General features: G+C 41.4%; 1 protein-coding gene across 1 annotated transcript in view; it reads left to right on the forward strand.

Moving 5' to 3' along the window:
- Positions 1 to 15890, forward strand: part of sf3b3 (splicing factor 3b, subunit 3) — a 39148-nt gene extending 23258 nt beyond the window's left edge. The window contains exons 21-27 of the mRNA XM_071416999.1: positions 2760 to 2916; positions 8554 to 8679; positions 11119 to 11331; positions 11518 to 11616; positions 11996 to 12139; positions 14292 to 14396; positions 15078 to 15890. Coding sequence (XP_071273100.1) covers positions 2760 to 2916; positions 8554 to 8679; positions 11119 to 11331; positions 11518 to 11616; positions 11996 to 12139; positions 14292 to 14396; positions 15078 to 15218 — 985 coding nt within the window. The 3' untranslated portion in view covers positions 15219 to 15890. The remainder of the gene's footprint in view (positions 1 to 2759; positions 2917 to 8553; positions 8680 to 11118; positions 11332 to 11517; positions 11617 to 11995; positions 12140 to 14291; positions 14397 to 15077) is intronic.
- Positions 15891 to 16290: the final 400 nt, after the last annotated feature.

Consider the following 16290-nt stretch of genomic DNA (forward strand, 5'->3'; position numbering starts at 1 on the left):
AAATATTGAGGGTCTTATTCTGGTGACATGATGATCGATGCTTGGCTGCCGTTTGACACAAAAAAAAAATCTTACTCCTATCCCCGGTAATCTACATTTGGTATTTTATTAGGATCCCCATTAGCTGTTGCAAAAGCAGCAGCTACTCTTCCTGGGATTCACACAAAACATGGAACATGACATAATACAGAACATTAATAGACAAGAACAGCTCAAGGACAGAACTACATAAATAAAAAATAAAAGGTACACGTAGCCTACATATCAATACCAATACATTAACAAACGATCTAGGTCAAATAGGGGAGAGGCGTTGTGCCGTGAGGTGTTGCTTTATCTGTTTTTTGAAACCAGGTTTGCTGTTTATTTTAGCAATATGAGATGGAACGGAGTTCCATACAATAATGGCTCTATAATACTGTACGCTTTCTTGAATTTGTTCTGGATTTGGGGACGGTGAAAAGACCCCTGGTGGCATGTCTGGTGGTGTAAGTGTGTGTCAGAGCTGTATGTAAGTTGTCTATGTAAACAATTTGGGATTTAACACATTAATGTTTCTTATAAAAAGAGACTGGCATGCGAGAGACTGGCATGCGTAGTATTTATATCCGCCTTCAGATTACAATGAAGAGCAAGACGTGCCGCTCTGTTCTGGGCCAGTTGTAGCTTAAACTTCTTCGGGATCGGTCTCCCTTCCACGGAACGGTTGAGCTAATGTAGGCTAATGCGATTAGCATGTGGTTGTAAGTAACAAGAAAATTTCCCAGGACATAGACACATCTGATATGGGCAGAAAGCTTAAATTCTTGTTAATGTAACTGCACTGTCCAATTTACAGGAGCTATTACAGTGAAATAATACCATGCTATTGTTTGAGGAGAGTGCACAATTTTGAACATGAAAAGTTATTAATAAACAAATGAAGCACATTTGGGCAGTCTTGATACAAAATTTAGAACAGAAATGCAATGGTTCATTTTGCCCATGCACTGCTGCCATCTAGTGGTCAAAATCGAAGCTACACCTGGGCTGAAATAATAGATTTTGGCCTTTCTCTTGCATTTCAAAGATGATGGTACAAAAAAAATACAAAAGAACGGTTTTCTTTCTTTGTATTATCTTTTACCAGATCTATTGTGTTCTTCTCCTACATTCCTTTCACATTTCTATAAACTTCAAAGTGTTTCCTTTCAAATGGTACCAAGAATATGCATATCCTTGCTTCTGGGCCTGAGCTACAGGCAGTTAGATTTGGGTATGCCATTGTAGGCGAAAAGGGTTTTAAGAGGTTTTAACTAGATCTTTCCTTGCAGCACTCGACCACACGACTGGACAATAATCAAGATAAGACAAAACTAGAGCTTGCAGGGCTTGCTTTTTTGAATGAATAACCTTGTCACGTAGACTAGACAACCCGCACAACCTACCTGCATTGCATCTGCCAGCTGTTGGCTTGAGCGCAGGTGCCAAGGCCAGAGTGGCACATTTTCTATTTAACTGACAAAAATGTGATGAATAAGCATTGAACATTAGATTTTTATTCGGTACATGAACACTTAAGAGAAGGTATGTTTTGTGGGCACTACGTCATCACACACTGATTTGTATCCACAAGAAGTTCATTTGGTGGAAATGCGGATTCTATAATATTTGCATGAAAATCACCAATTGGATGGAAACCTAGCTACTGATTCATATTTTCCTGGAACTTCCTGAAGCAGCACAGGAATGCCTGTCTCTGTGTGCTGCTGGTAGATGGAAATAATCAATTAAATGTTAACTACAGATTTACATTCATGTATTTATGTATGCCTAACTGACAGAATGCATATTTGCATCAATCAAGTGGCAATTTATTTTGAAAACTGCAATCACATGAGCGCTACAGAAACGCTGTTAATCAGACAAGGTTTCTGGCTAGTGTACATTTGCATTAAAGGATAACTGCACCCACATTTCTAAATTTCTTAGATTTTTCCCAGACCACAAGTGGACTCCTGATGTGGTTAAAGCATTGTACTTAGAACATCCAATTGAGTTGTTTTTCTATTAAACAGGTGTGATTTTGAGAGCCTAAACCTGGGAGAAACAAAAACCTGGAAAAGCCAAATCGGGGGGGAAAACAAACAGGATCATGCAAAAAAATATATATAACAGATTTTATAAGGCCCTATAATATCAGTCAGATGACATGACCTTTATGAATTATGAAGCCTTTGTGCTTTAGGTGCTTGTTTTGATTTACATAAATGTTTCAAAATGTACAAGTGACGTTTGCTGATGAAGATCTTACAGAACAAAATGTATAACATCTCCTAAGCCTTTGTTTAACACAAACCTTATTTTCGGTGTTTGTCCCAAAAAAACATGGAGTTCTCCATAGGCTTTGGCCATCAAGCCATAGCGGAGTTAGCCTGCGTTAGTGCCAACATAAAGACGTTATTGCTCTCTGTAGTGCCACTAGGGAGATGTTATTATTGGCTCTGCTGGTTTTCCTGTTCAGATTACCAGCTCTTATGCAATTACACAGAGAAAATCTTAACTGTCATTTCAGGCAAGGTTTGAGGAGAGTGAAGTTGTGCTATTGAAGTGATGAATCTTCATGTCTTCTTCTTGATTTAGTAATAATGGAGAGCGCTTTAAACACCTCTAATCTTAGCATTTAACACAGTTCACACGCAAAAGGTAGATATTGACACAGGGAATAATACTTATCCCTTCCCGCTCTCCTACTTTCCCTTTGTGTTCTGTCCCTGCAGTGTGACTGTTTGTCGGTTTGCCAGCGGAGGTGATGACTGGTATGTGCTGGTGGGGGTGGCCCGGGACATGATCCTTAACCCCCGCTCTGTGGGAGGCGGTTTTATCTACACCTATCGGCTGGGAGGGGGAGGGGACAAACTGGAGTTTATGCACAAGGTGAGTGAGTGACAGAGGATATGACTAATCCAGTGGTTTTCTGGTCTTGTTGACCACAGCTGTGTGCACAGGAATTCCCCGGCTGTTATTTTTGAATGGTCATAATTGCCATTTGAGAGTCAGAGTACTCTTTCTTGTTTCCACCCCTCCCCTTTACCCAACTCCCTGAGGGACAATGGTGACTTTGTTGACGCATTCTGACTTTCTGTCCCTTTTCCAGTCTCAGCGGGTCTTATCAGTATTTTAGGCTTTACATTTTTTGTTTAACCATTTATCCAGGCAAGTCAACTAAGAACAAATGCTCATTCAAAAAGGTGTGATTTTGAGAGCAAACCCCTGAAAAAAATGGAGGGAAGTGGAAACCTGGAAAAACACAACAGAGAGAACTGAATTTGAGGGGGGAAACGGAAACAGGCAAAAAAAATAAAAAAAATTAACGGCCCTATAATATGTAACTTAACATTACCTTTTTGAATTATGAAGCCTTTGTCACCTGTCAAGAACAAGGCCCGTGGTACATTTCTATCCGGCCTTCGTAATGATTTGGGTTGTCAATTAATTTTGGCCAGCTTCCATGGCCTGCCAGAACAGCGTCAATGCGCCTTGGCATAGATTCTTCAAGTGGACCTAAACCACGCCAGGAAAATGCACCCCACACCATAACATATACTTTGTATCCTCGTTTACTGAAGTGTTTCCTTTGTTTTGGCAGTTACCGGTATGTCTACATTCGGGTAGGCCGCAGTTTGGGCAGCATGCGTGTCAAATATACAGCTTGTTGCGTTGTGGCCATAGACACATAATGCATAGAAGGGTTTTGTAACCCTGGCAATTTGACTGTTAAATTGATGGAAACAATAGCAATGGATACCAGTCCTGACTTGAATGGGAACTGACATCTAGGGTTGCAAAGGGTCTGACATTTTCAATGGGATGTTAAGCCCTGGAATTTGGGGAATTTTGCTTAAATTCATCAAAGTTAGCTTATAACAGTGAACCTTTTTTTGTGGGATACACATAAGGCAATTATAGGTATTGTGGCATATTTTGGTTAAACTATCCCCAATTCAATGGAATTGCAACCGTCTGCATGCACAGTGCACTCTTCCATCACATGTACACCTGATTCTCAAGATCTTGCACACTAATGAGATGCTATTGAGCCCACACTACTACACTGTCTGAGCCAAGGTCTACATGCTTTCTAGTAAGTTTTGATCTCCTGCAATACTGGGTGGGGTGAATATATTTTATAACATAATTAATTTTTTGTTAACTAGTAAATAGTAGCCTACAGCAAAGTGTTTAAATAATTTCTAACTTGTTAACAATTTCTGCTAGTTAACTATTTATCTGTACATGGAATCGTTTTTGGGGCTACAATTTTTTTTCCTAATATTTACAGGAAAATGCCACGGGCACTATCTGATGTGTGGAGGCATTTCACTGCAGCTAATGTAGAAGGAAAAGCTGTGTACATTTGCAAATACTGTGCCAAATCATATGTGAAGAATGCAACAAAGATGCAGAATCAAATGGCCAAGTACATACATTTCCCTCAGCACTCACAACAAGCAACCTCTGACAAAAGTCCCTCTACTTTTATTCGAGGTGAAAATAATAAATCAGACACCGTATCGATAGCAACAGCTCATGGTCCTCCTGGAATCAGAAGTTTTGACTCAATGGAGGAACGTAGTCAGAGAAATGCTGATGAATGTCTTGCTCGACCTGTGTATGCAACTGGTTCACCTCTGATGCTCACAGACAATGTGTATAAGAAGAGATTTCTGAATGTTCTTCGCCCAGCATACACCCCTCCAACCAGTTATGGTCTATCTACTCATTTGCTGGATGCAGAGTTCAACAGAGTTCAAACAAATCATAGAGAAAGCAGACTGTATTGCAATCATCTCTGATGGGTGGTCGAATGTTCGCGGGCAAGGAATAATTAACTACATCATTTCCACCTCTCAACCAGTATTCTTCAAGAGCACAGACACAAGGGACAACAGACACACTGGTCTCTACATTGCAGATGAGCTGAAGGCAGTCATCAATGACCTTGGTCCACAGAAGTTATTTGCACTGGTGACAGACAATGCTGTGAACATGAAGGCTGCTTGGTCTAAAGTGGAGGAGTCCTACCCTCATATTACACCCATTAGCTGTGCTGCTCATGCATTGAATCTGCTACTCAAGGACGTCATGGCACTACAAGAGAGCCAAGGAAATGGTTTGCTATGTGAAGTTAAAGCAGCAATCTACCTCACCAAGTAAAGTGAGAAGAATAAGAACACCACGTTGAAGCTGCCCAGCAATACCTGTTGGGGTGGTGATGTCATCATGTTTGACAGTCTCATGAAGGGGAAGGAGTCTCCAAGAAATGGCCATATCACAGTCTGCCGATATGGACAGCCATCAAGAGGATCTCCTGGATGATGTATTTTGGGAGAGAGTGGTAAACAGCCTGAAACCTATAGCAGTAGCCATTGCACAGATTGAGGGAGACAATGCCATCCTGTCTGAAGTTCAGGCTCTGCTTGCAGATGTAAGAGAAGAAATCCGTACTGCCCTGCCCACTTCACTGTTGTTCCAAGCAGAGAAAACTGCAGTTCTGAAATGCATCAAAAGCATGAATACTTCTGCCTAAAGCCCATACACACCACAGCGTACATGTTGGGCCCCAAGTAAGCTGGCAAGAGCATCCTGTCTGGTGCAGAGATCAACCAGGCCTATGGTGTCATCATTACCGTGTCTCGCCACCTTGGCCTGGATGAGGGAAAGGTTCTTGGCAGTCTGGCAAAGTACACTTCCAAGCAAGGGCTTTGGGATGGAGATGCAATATTGCAGTCGTGCCAACATATCTCATTAGCCACTTTGTGGATCTGAGGCTATTTCCCCTGTTGCCTCCATCATCCTCCAAATCCCACCAACATCAGCCTCCTCAGAGCGCAACTGGTCCTTGTTTGGGAACACATACACCAAAGCACGCAACAGGCTGACCAATACAAGGGTTGACAAATTGGTGGCCATCTGTGCAAATTTGAGGCGCTTTGAGGCTCAACAACAAGCCATTCTCAACAAGGTTGGAACGTGACAGTGAAGATGAGGCCTCAGTCAGATGTTCAAGAGGTGGACATTGAGGAGGTCCAGGGAGAAGACATGGAAGTCTGAGAGGAAGACAACCAAAGCTTTAATTTCTAGACTATAATTTTACAGATGTATGTTGAAAACGTTTTTGGAAGATGCGATGGATCATTGGATCATTCAATATTCCCTTTTGTTGTTCAGTGAAATCATCCCATGTGAAGAGTCAACTCATTTAATTCAAGTTCAAGTCGTAACTAAATCGTTTTTTTATTTCTATTGGAAGGATTTAATCATTTGCAATTATGTCTACTTATGATAAGGTAAAATGTTTATGTTTCTGTCCCTATATGATATGGTAAATATATCCAATGCAAAAAAACATTTAAATGGTATTAATATTAATTTGCATATATTCCTGTGAATTTTCATTAATTCCGACAAAGTTTCCACCCGAGTATTCCCCAAAATGTGCAACCCTACTGCCATCTATGGATTATATTTCTAATGTTGGTTGCGGCTGTCAGTTTATCCTTGTGCAGATTTACAATCTTGGGAAAAACGTACAGTTGAAAACAAATGCCTACTGCAGAAAAGAGAAGACTTATCCATCTGTAGAACCAATGAAAACTATTTTTAGCTAACCGCAGCACCGTTTTTCAAAGTACCTCATCTTGAGATAGGCTGTTGCCACGACGAGCGCTTCGGCCATCACCGTGAGTAGCCTATGGCTTCATCATTAGGTGTTTGTGCCACTTGAAATTGTATTTAGTAGCCTACTGTAGCCTATGATATATACTGTATATATATTTCTTCGTAATATTGTACAATCTGTGTGTCGCTTTATTGGCCTGGGCTATTGTTTGAATTCAAGACCAGATTGATCGCAGTTTGTCAGTCGGCGTAGCCAGTCGTTTGGTCATTTGTGTGGTATTAAAAAAAGATAAAGCTAATGTCTTCTGTCATGGAAATGACGTAGAATTACTTAAAATCTGTTTTTAAAAGGCTGAAATTTTTTGGGCCCTGCTAAATTATGTTACCCATGTGTGGAAGTACGAAATAAAAATCTGCTCAACTGTAGCCTACATTAAATGTAATCTTGGTTGTCAAAAAGTTACTAGATAAAGGATTTACAAGCAGGTATAAATTGACCGCTGAGTCATCTAATTTATGAAACTACAGCCGGATGCGCTGCTATTGTGTGTCCTGTTTACCGCACACAGCGGAGGGAAAATGTGCAGACCCATACCACAGTCCTCGCTAGGCTATTAAAAGTTTGCAGCCTGGCTTCTATTTTTAATGCTTGACAACGAATTACAAAAAAACGAAACCTGCAACAAAACACCATGCGGAGGAGAACCAAGCATGCCTATTACAGCAACATTTGAGAAGTAGCCTAGGCTGGCTACTCAACTATAACACATTTTAAGTGCACCATACAGCAATGCTGATTTCAACCGCAGCGGTGAGTCATGCAGTGCAAAACAAATATTAACCTAGCTATGTTTTTGTTATTTGGAGTTAAATACTTTTTTTGCAGCATATTATGCACATTTGCAAGCATAGCAGCAAAGGCTGGACCAATATTATTGATCTATTTAGTTTTATGCTTAATGCTATATACAGCATCTTATGTACATCAAGGGCCATATTATTTCTATTAGAACATTGGCTAGTTTGGGTCACAGTTGTATGCAAGTTGTTTTTTGTAACAACAAGCAGGCAATGTCTGGCCCACAAATTTGTAGTTTTTTCAGTATGGCCCTTGCACTGGTTGAGTTTGACACCCCTGAGTTATGTGCTTGTTTTGATTAAATAAATGCTTCAAAATTCACAAATTAGCGGATAAAGATTATCTCATGGAACAAAATGTGTATTAGATCTCTTAAGCCTGTGTTTACCACAGACATTATTTTCAGAATGGTCATAATTGCCCTTTGAGAGTCAGAGTACAGTACCATCATTCTTACCCCCCCCCCCCTTTACCCAACTCCCTGAGGGACAATGGTGACTTTGTTGGAGCCGGCTGCCCTTTTTCCAGTCTCACTGGGTCTTATCAGTATTCTGGAGTCTATTAACATCTTATTTACGATGATGGCCTGGCAAGAGGCAAAATGTTGTGCTAAAGAGAGGATACTTAAAATGGCCTTATGTTTGCGCCTGCGTTTTGCTAGTGATGTCCACCCGCCAACACTGTCGAGATCACAATGGTGAGTTGGACAACTCTGATTGTTGACAAAACGAAAGGCTGCATGATACAGAGTTAAGAGCCTTCAGTGTAGAGCAACACAGAGAGAAAAGTACAACGAATCACCTATTTTCTGGCTGGAAGGAAAAAACAGCTTTGTGCCGGTAATAAAACCCAATACGCCGCTTGAGTTCCCTGACAAGGTTCTCTACATGGGTGGTGAAGCTCAACTTCTCATCCACCCAAACTCAAAGAAATGTGTAAGCTTTGACAGGCTCTACAGAATGTCCTTTCAAGGTAGTATGTTACTGACCTTTACTATCAGTTGTTGACATGGTAAAGGAATGTTGTTTTGACAGACTCCAGTGGAGGACGTTCCTCTGGCCATCGCTCCGTTCCAGGGCCGTGTGCTGGTGGGCGTTGGCAAACTGCTGCGCATCTACGACCTGGGCAAGAAGAAGCTGCTCCGGAAGTGTGAGAACAAGGTGAGACCGAAGCCTGACGTTTCACACACACACACACAAATAAACACACAAGGATGTATATTTAAACTATTGACTCTACTGTGTAAACACAAGACCAGACGGCAGTGTGGCAAGTGGCTGGTTAGGAAGGCTAACAAGCTCTCAGACCAGGAAGTGTCAAGGGGTCAGATTGATGCTCCTGCGACTGTCTTTTGTAATCGCACCACTTTACTTTTTATGTTGTTACAAAGTGGGATTCAAATGGATATAATTGTCATTTTTTGTCAACGATCTACACAAAATACTCTCAAAGTGCTCTCAATTCACTGGTATTTAGCAATGTTTTTTTATCGATTGTAGGGCTGTAGCCACAGGATTCTCGTAGTTTTCAACTATCAATCACAACCTTTTCAGCTGGCAAAATACAGCCAATGGCGCGCACGCCGCCTCTCGCCACAGCTGCTTCAGAAAACGGCGTCAATCACTCCCACACAGCTAGCAAGCTAGCACTCGTCATGGAAATGGGGATGGCGGAATGTAAATTTGTTCCAATCCCTGTCAACCCATACATTAAAACGTAGCTATGAAGCTCTACTTTGTAACCTGCTGTTTTTTTTATTTTCTCTGATTTAATTTTTTTTATTGATGTAGCCGAAATAAACTTTTTACCTAATATTTCAGTCCAAGAACGTCCAATGACCGTGAAACAACCTCAGGACTTTCCAAAACTTTTTAGCAATACAATATCACATCGATCTTACTCTGGTAGGTTGACTAATACCTTCCACCAAATATGAACACATCGATTTTTGCGGTTTTCACAAAAAGGGCTGTCGCAAAGAGTTGAAAGTGCTTAGCGCGGCACTTGCTTTACATTTGCAATCATGTCGTGTACAGTTTATAACTTACGGTATTAGTGTTTTTAGACATCGGTAACAACTGCCATATTAATGTTTTTTTAAATGATTTATGACATTGACATTTAGTGGATTATTTATGTCCATTTATGATGGTATTTGATGTTTCTGAATATTAATAGTTCTAAACGTGCTTTGAGTAGTGCAAATGAATTGTAAGTTGTTTTAATGGGCTTTCTTCATTCTGACTGCTTTATACTTTTCAACCAAACTTCACTGTCAGTTTTTATCCTATTATTTTAGGTTGACGTAGTCTTATTTGTAGAACATTGAATATAAATCCTCCTTTGTAGTCACAAACTCTGGTACTCGACCAGTGGTTATCATTTGCATAGTTATTTAATTCCAGCATTAACTTCAAGAAATGTAATCAATTAATTTCCTGCAGTAGTTTATCATGTATACACTGTCACGTTTCTTTTGTCTTAGTATGCCTCTTATTTATTTCTTTATGAGAATAATCATTCTATTTGACCACTATTAAATTTCAGTTTTTACTTTCGCAACGTGACGACAGTATGACGTTTTCCAGGTGTCTCTACTCCCGAAGTTGTTGACTTGTTCTTGCAAGTTCGCTAGTCGTTCTCAGCTGAAGAGCAGTTTCTTATTGCTGATTAAATTGTGATTGCTATATTTTTTATTTACATTTAAGTCATTTAGCAGACGCTCTTATCCAGAGCGACTTACAAATTGGTGCATTCACCTTATGATATCCAGTGGAACAACCACTTTACAATAGTGCATCTAACTCTTTTAAGGGGGGAGGGGGGGGGGTTAGAAGGATTACTTTATCCTATCCTAGGTATTCCTTAAAGAGGTGGGGTTTCAGGTGTCTCCGGAAGGTGGTGATTGACTCCGCTGACCTGGCGTCGTGAGGGAGTTTGTTCCACCATTGGGGTGCCAGAGCAGCGAACAGTTTTGACTGGGCTGAGCGGGAACTGTACTTCCTCAGAGGTAGGGAGGCGAGCAGGCCAGAGGTGGATGAACGCAGTGCCCTTGTTCGGGTGTATGGCCTGAAGGTACGGAGGTGCCGTTCCCCTCACAGCTCCGTAGGCAAGCACCATGGTCTTGTAGCGGATGCGAGCTTCAACTGGAAGCCAGTGGAGAGAGCGGAGGAGCGGGGTGACGTGAGAGAACTTGGGAAGGTTTTATGCATCATTAGTGAGTTATTTCATGGAACAAATCATCTATCCACAGCATTGTGTGGATATATACCGGTATATAGTCAAATGCAATTTACCACCCAGCCTAGTTTAAGACTAACCTGAAGTATTTTAGTTTAAAGGTCTCAAAGGAATCAAGTTAACCGCTGTAGAATTGATAGCTATCTAAGTGCAGTAATCACGTTCGGGAGAAGATTGATTTGTAAGAATCTTCTTCCAAAATCAAAGATAAAAGGCCACAGCATCATCCATCCATTGTACCAAAGGACAATTTACCACTGTCCACCTCTTGTTTAGGTTCCAGACCTTCCAAATAAAATCTATATGGCAGTCCATTGAGGACAGAGGTGTTCAGTTGATGTCATCTGTCTCGTTTGCAGCATGTGCCCAACCTGGTGACTGGTATCCACACCATCGGTCAGCGGGTCATAGTGACTGATGTACAGGAGAGTCTGTTCTGGGTGCGCTACAAGCGCAACGAGAATCAGCTGATCATCTTCGCTGACGACACCCACCCTCGCTGGGTCACCACCGCCTGCCTGCTGGACTACGACACCATGGCTTCAGCCGACAAGTTTGGCAACATCAGCATTGTATGTGGTCGCTCTTTATTGTTCCTTTCTTACAAAGGTGTTGGGTATTATATTGGATACTACCTTTTCTCTAAAAGGAAGTGTTTGCCAGACGCGTCATACTAACAGTTTTATCCAATTTATGATATTTCAATGATGCCACAAACATCTTGATGGCTTTTACACTTACATTTTGTACCCCCTCAGGTGCGCCTTCCCCCTAACACCAGTGACGATGTGGATGAGGACCCAACTGGGAATAAAGCATTGTGGGATAGAGGTCTGCTGAACGGAGCTTCTCAGAAGGTACAGGCTTTCTGCTCTTCTGTCACAGCTCTATAGAGACTTGTTGTCTGTCCCTCGCTCTGTGGATCACTGTTTGTCTTGGTGATGTTGTGGTTTGCCTCATCTGAGGCCAGACCTGCTCTCCAAATCTTGGCAGCTCTCCAGGCCAATTTGCTGTTAAATATGCTGTTTTCCTTTTAAGCTGTTTATTGGAAGCTTTTAAGAGCTAGAAGATGTTTAGGTAGTCAGTGGGAAATTCCCTCCGCTTGGACTTATTGTGGGCAATTGGTAAAAAGGGTGCATATAAGCAATGTTTTCTGGGTGTGTGTCATGGGTGAGAATTGTTCTGTAATGCCCTGTCTGTGCCTGACCCTGTACCATGTCTGTTCCCCTGTGTCAGGCTGAAGTGATCATGAACTACCACATTGGGGAGACGGTGCTGTCACTGCAGAAGACCACACTGATCCCCGGAGGCTCGGAATCTCTGGTCTACACAACTCTGTCTGGAGGCATCGGCATCCTGGTGCCCTTCACTTCCCACGAGGTACCTCACTGACACACTCAATGTCTTCAGAAAGTATTCATACCGCTTGACTTATTCCACATTTTGTTGTTACAGCCTGAATTCAAAATTGGTGAGATTAAAAAATATATATATGTTATCAATCAACACACAACACCCCATAATGTTTAAGTGAAAATATGTTTTGAGAAAGTTTTGCAAATTTATTCATAATGAAATACCGAAATCTAATTTACATAAGTTATTTGTACCCCTTTGCTATGACACTCCAAATTCAGCTCGTGTGCATCCAATTTCCATCATTACAACTTGTTTGGTTTCCACCTGTGGCCAATTCAATTGTTTGGACATGATTTAGAAAGAAACAGACCTGTCTATAGAAGGTTCCATAGTTGACAGTGCAGAAACTATTAGGTTAAAGGAACTGTCCGTACATCTCCAAGATAGAATTGTGATGAGTCATACAGTGCATTCGGAAAGTATTCAGACCCCTTGACTTTTCCCACATTTTGTTACGTTTTAGCTTTATTCTAAAATTGATTAAATTAATTTTCCCCTCATCAATTTACATACACTACCCCATAATGACAAAGCGAAAACAAGTTTTTAGAAAATTTTGCTAATGTATTACAAATAAAAAACAAATGCTTTACTTGCATACGTATTCAGAACCTTTGCTATGAGACTCGAAATTGGGCTCAGGTGTATCCTGTTTTCATTGATCATCCTTGAGATGTTTCTAAAACTTGACTGGTCCACCTGTGGTAAATTCAATTGATTGGACATTGTTTGGAAAGGCACACACCTGTCTATACAAGGTCTCACAGTTGACCGTGCATGTCAGAGCAAAAACCAAGCCATGATGTTGAAGGAATTGTCGTGGAGCTCTGAGACAGGTTTGTGTCGAGGCACAGATCTGGGAAAGGGTACCAAAAAATGTCTGCAGCATTGAAGGCCCCCAAGACCACCGTGGCCTCCATCATTCTTAAATGGAAGAAGTTTGGAACCAGCAAGACTCTTCCTATAGCTGGTCGCCCAGCCAAACTGAGCAATCGGGGGAGAAGGGCCTTGGTCAGGGAGGTGACCAAGAACCTGATGGTCACTCTGACATAGTTCCTCTGTTGAGATGGGAGAACCTTCCAGAAGGACAACCATCATCTCTGCAGCACTCCACCAATCAGGCCTTTATGGTAGCGTGGTCAGACGGAAGCCACTCCTCAGTAAAAGGCACATGACAGCCCGCTTAGAGTTTGCCAAAAGGCACCTAAAGACTCTCAGACCATGTGAAACAAGATTCTCTGGTCTGATGAAACCAAGATTGAACTCTGGCCTGAATGCCAAGCGTCACGTCTGGAGGAAACCTGGCACCATCCCCACGGTAAAGCATGGTGGTGGCATCATCATGCTGTGGAGATGTTTTTCAGCCGCAGGGACTGGGAGACTAGTCAGGATCAAGGGAAATATGAATGGCGCAAAGTACAGAGAGATCCTTGATGAAAACCTTCTCCAGAGTGCTCAGGGCCACGGACTGGGGCGAAGGTTCACCATCCAACAGGACAATAACCCTAAGCGCACAGCCAAGACAATGCAGGAGTGGCTTCGGGACAAGTCTCTGAATGTCCTTGAGTGGCCCAGCCAGAGCCTGGACTTGAACCCGATCTAACATCTCTAGAGAGACCTGAAAATAGCTGTGCAGCGACACTCCCCATCCAACCTGACAGAGCTTGAGAGGATCTGCAGAAAATAATGAAAGAAACTCTCCAAATACAGGTGTGCCAAGCTTGTAGCGTCATGCCCAAGAAGACACGAGACTGTAATCGCTGCTAAAAGTGCTTCAACAAAGTACCGAGTAAAGGGTCTGAATACTTATGTAAATGTGATATTTCAGTTTTTTTTTTTTTATTAAATGTGCTAACATTTCTAAAAACCTGTTAATGCTTTGTCATTATGGTGTATTATGTGTAGATTGATGGAGAATAAAAATAAAAAATCTATTTTAGAATGGGCTGTAACATAACAAAATGTGGAAAAGTTCAAGGCGTCTGAAAACTTTCTGAATGCACTGTATATATGGGAAAAGTAATCCAATCGATTGGTCAAAATATTTTTTGGGGGTCGGGACAGCCCTAATTGATGTGGAGAATTAATCTATGGTGTGCCTGTTTGTCTTCAGGATCATGACTTCTTCCAGCACTTAGAGATGCATATGCGCTCAGAGTTCCCCCCTCTGTGTGGCAGGGACCACCTCAGCTTCCGCTCCTACTACTTCCCTGTAAAGGTGGGTACTACCTGATTAGGTTGCATTACTATTCCCCTAGTATGGTGGGGCAAAGAATCTATACTCCCAGCGATGTAGAGGGAATGTGTCCAGAGGACACCACTGTTAACAAATGGAATCTGATACCAAATATTTTGGGTGAAAAGTTATGCCAGGAACCAACTGCATGTGGTTCCTGACATATATTTGGCTGGATCAGTATTAGTATTGTATTTATTATGGATCCCCATTAGTTCCTGCCAAGGCAGCAGCTACTCTTCCTGGGGTCCAGCAAAATTAAGGCAGTTATACATTTTTTAAAACATGACAATACATTCATAACAGATTTCACAACATATTAAGTGTGTGCCCTCAGGCCTCTACTTTACTACCACATATCTATAACGTGTGTGTATAGTGCATGTGTTATCGTGTGTTTGTATGCATGTGTCTTTGTTTGTGTTGCTTCACAGTCTCCGCTGTTCCATAAGGTGTATTTAAAATCCACTTGCATGAGTTATATGTACTACTGTGCGCCTCCCGTAGTCTGTTCTGGACTTGGAGACTGTAGACATGCTGTGAATTATTAACAGATTGCATGCGGTCTCTGAACATGATTGCGAAAATCGGAAGCCTTGTTCTTTGGCCATCCAGACAGTCTTACCTACTGTTTCTGACCCTCTCTCCTGTCTGTGTGTGCAGAATGTGATAGATGGAGATCTGTGTGAGCAGTTCAACTCCATGGACCCCCACAAGCAGAAGAGTGTTGCTGAGGAGCTGGACCGTACCCCCCCTGAGGTCTCAAAGAAACTGGAGGACATCCGCACACGCTATGCCTTCTAGAACCCTCCTGTACTGTACATACACAAATACACTCACTATGTTAACATGAGGAGGAGTTGAGAGCTTTCTTGGTTTCCTGCCGAGATGTCGACAAAACATAGTTTCCTTGCCTCTTCACAATCTATGAACACTCTGAATTGATCTTTAGGCCCTGTTTTCTTTATTAGGCCTATAAAATGTCATGAATTGTGGTAACAGTCTATGGTGAATATTTACCCCAAGGTTTTCACTCACGGGATGTCATTTAAACCTAGCCGGATTCTGTAGAATGTATCATGTGTGTAGCATCAGTGCTTTAGAGTCTCATACAGGAGCAGTCGCTGGGTTTTCAACCGTGAGAAGCATGACCTAGTAAACCCTTTGATAGAATTAGCTCGACTGTTTTTGCATTGTGTGATTTGTTTAAACGATCCATTTTAAGTATTTTTCTGTAACTGCTACAAATGGATTTTGTTTTCTGTATCGATTTGAATCCTAAAAACGTCAGTGTCCAGCAGCTGTTTATTTAGTGCTTAAAAAGTATATTCCTTTGATAGACAAATTGTCCATATCTATTACACAGGATGACAGGATTGTGTAAAAATAGCGACGGAAAGCGATACCATTCCGTATTAGTCATGAGAAAACAGGCAGGCAAATTTGTAAATAAAGTGTTTTTTTTATCTCTTGTAATGCCGTGTCACATTGTCTGTTATAATTATATGGGAGAGGCAAAGGAGCAGTGAGTTTTAACAATATCTGCATAGTTTACTGTTTAATTGGATTACAAAGCCAGCTCTGATTTTGGCTTTCATTTTACAATAGGTCTTCTGTGTCTTGTTTTTCAGTCTGCTCTCATGGATGGAATTTAGAATTTTTCACTGAAATGGTGAAACGGCAATAATATCCTCAAGGATCATAGCCTTTTTTTCAATTTTCGCCTAAAATGACAAACCCAAATCTAACAGCCTGTTGCTCAGGACCTGAAGAAAGAATATGTATGTTCTTGATAACATTTGAAAGGAAACACTTTGACATTTGTGGCAATGTGAAATTAATGTAGGAGAATATAACACACTAGATCTGGTAAAAG

This window comes from Salvelinus alpinus, chromosome 9, assembly GCF_045679555.1.
Source record: "Salvelinus alpinus chromosome 9, SLU_Salpinus.1, whole genome shotgun sequence".
Taxonomy (NCBI): domain Eukaryota; kingdom Metazoa; phylum Chordata; class Actinopteri; order Salmoniformes; family Salmonidae; genus Salvelinus; species Salvelinus alpinus.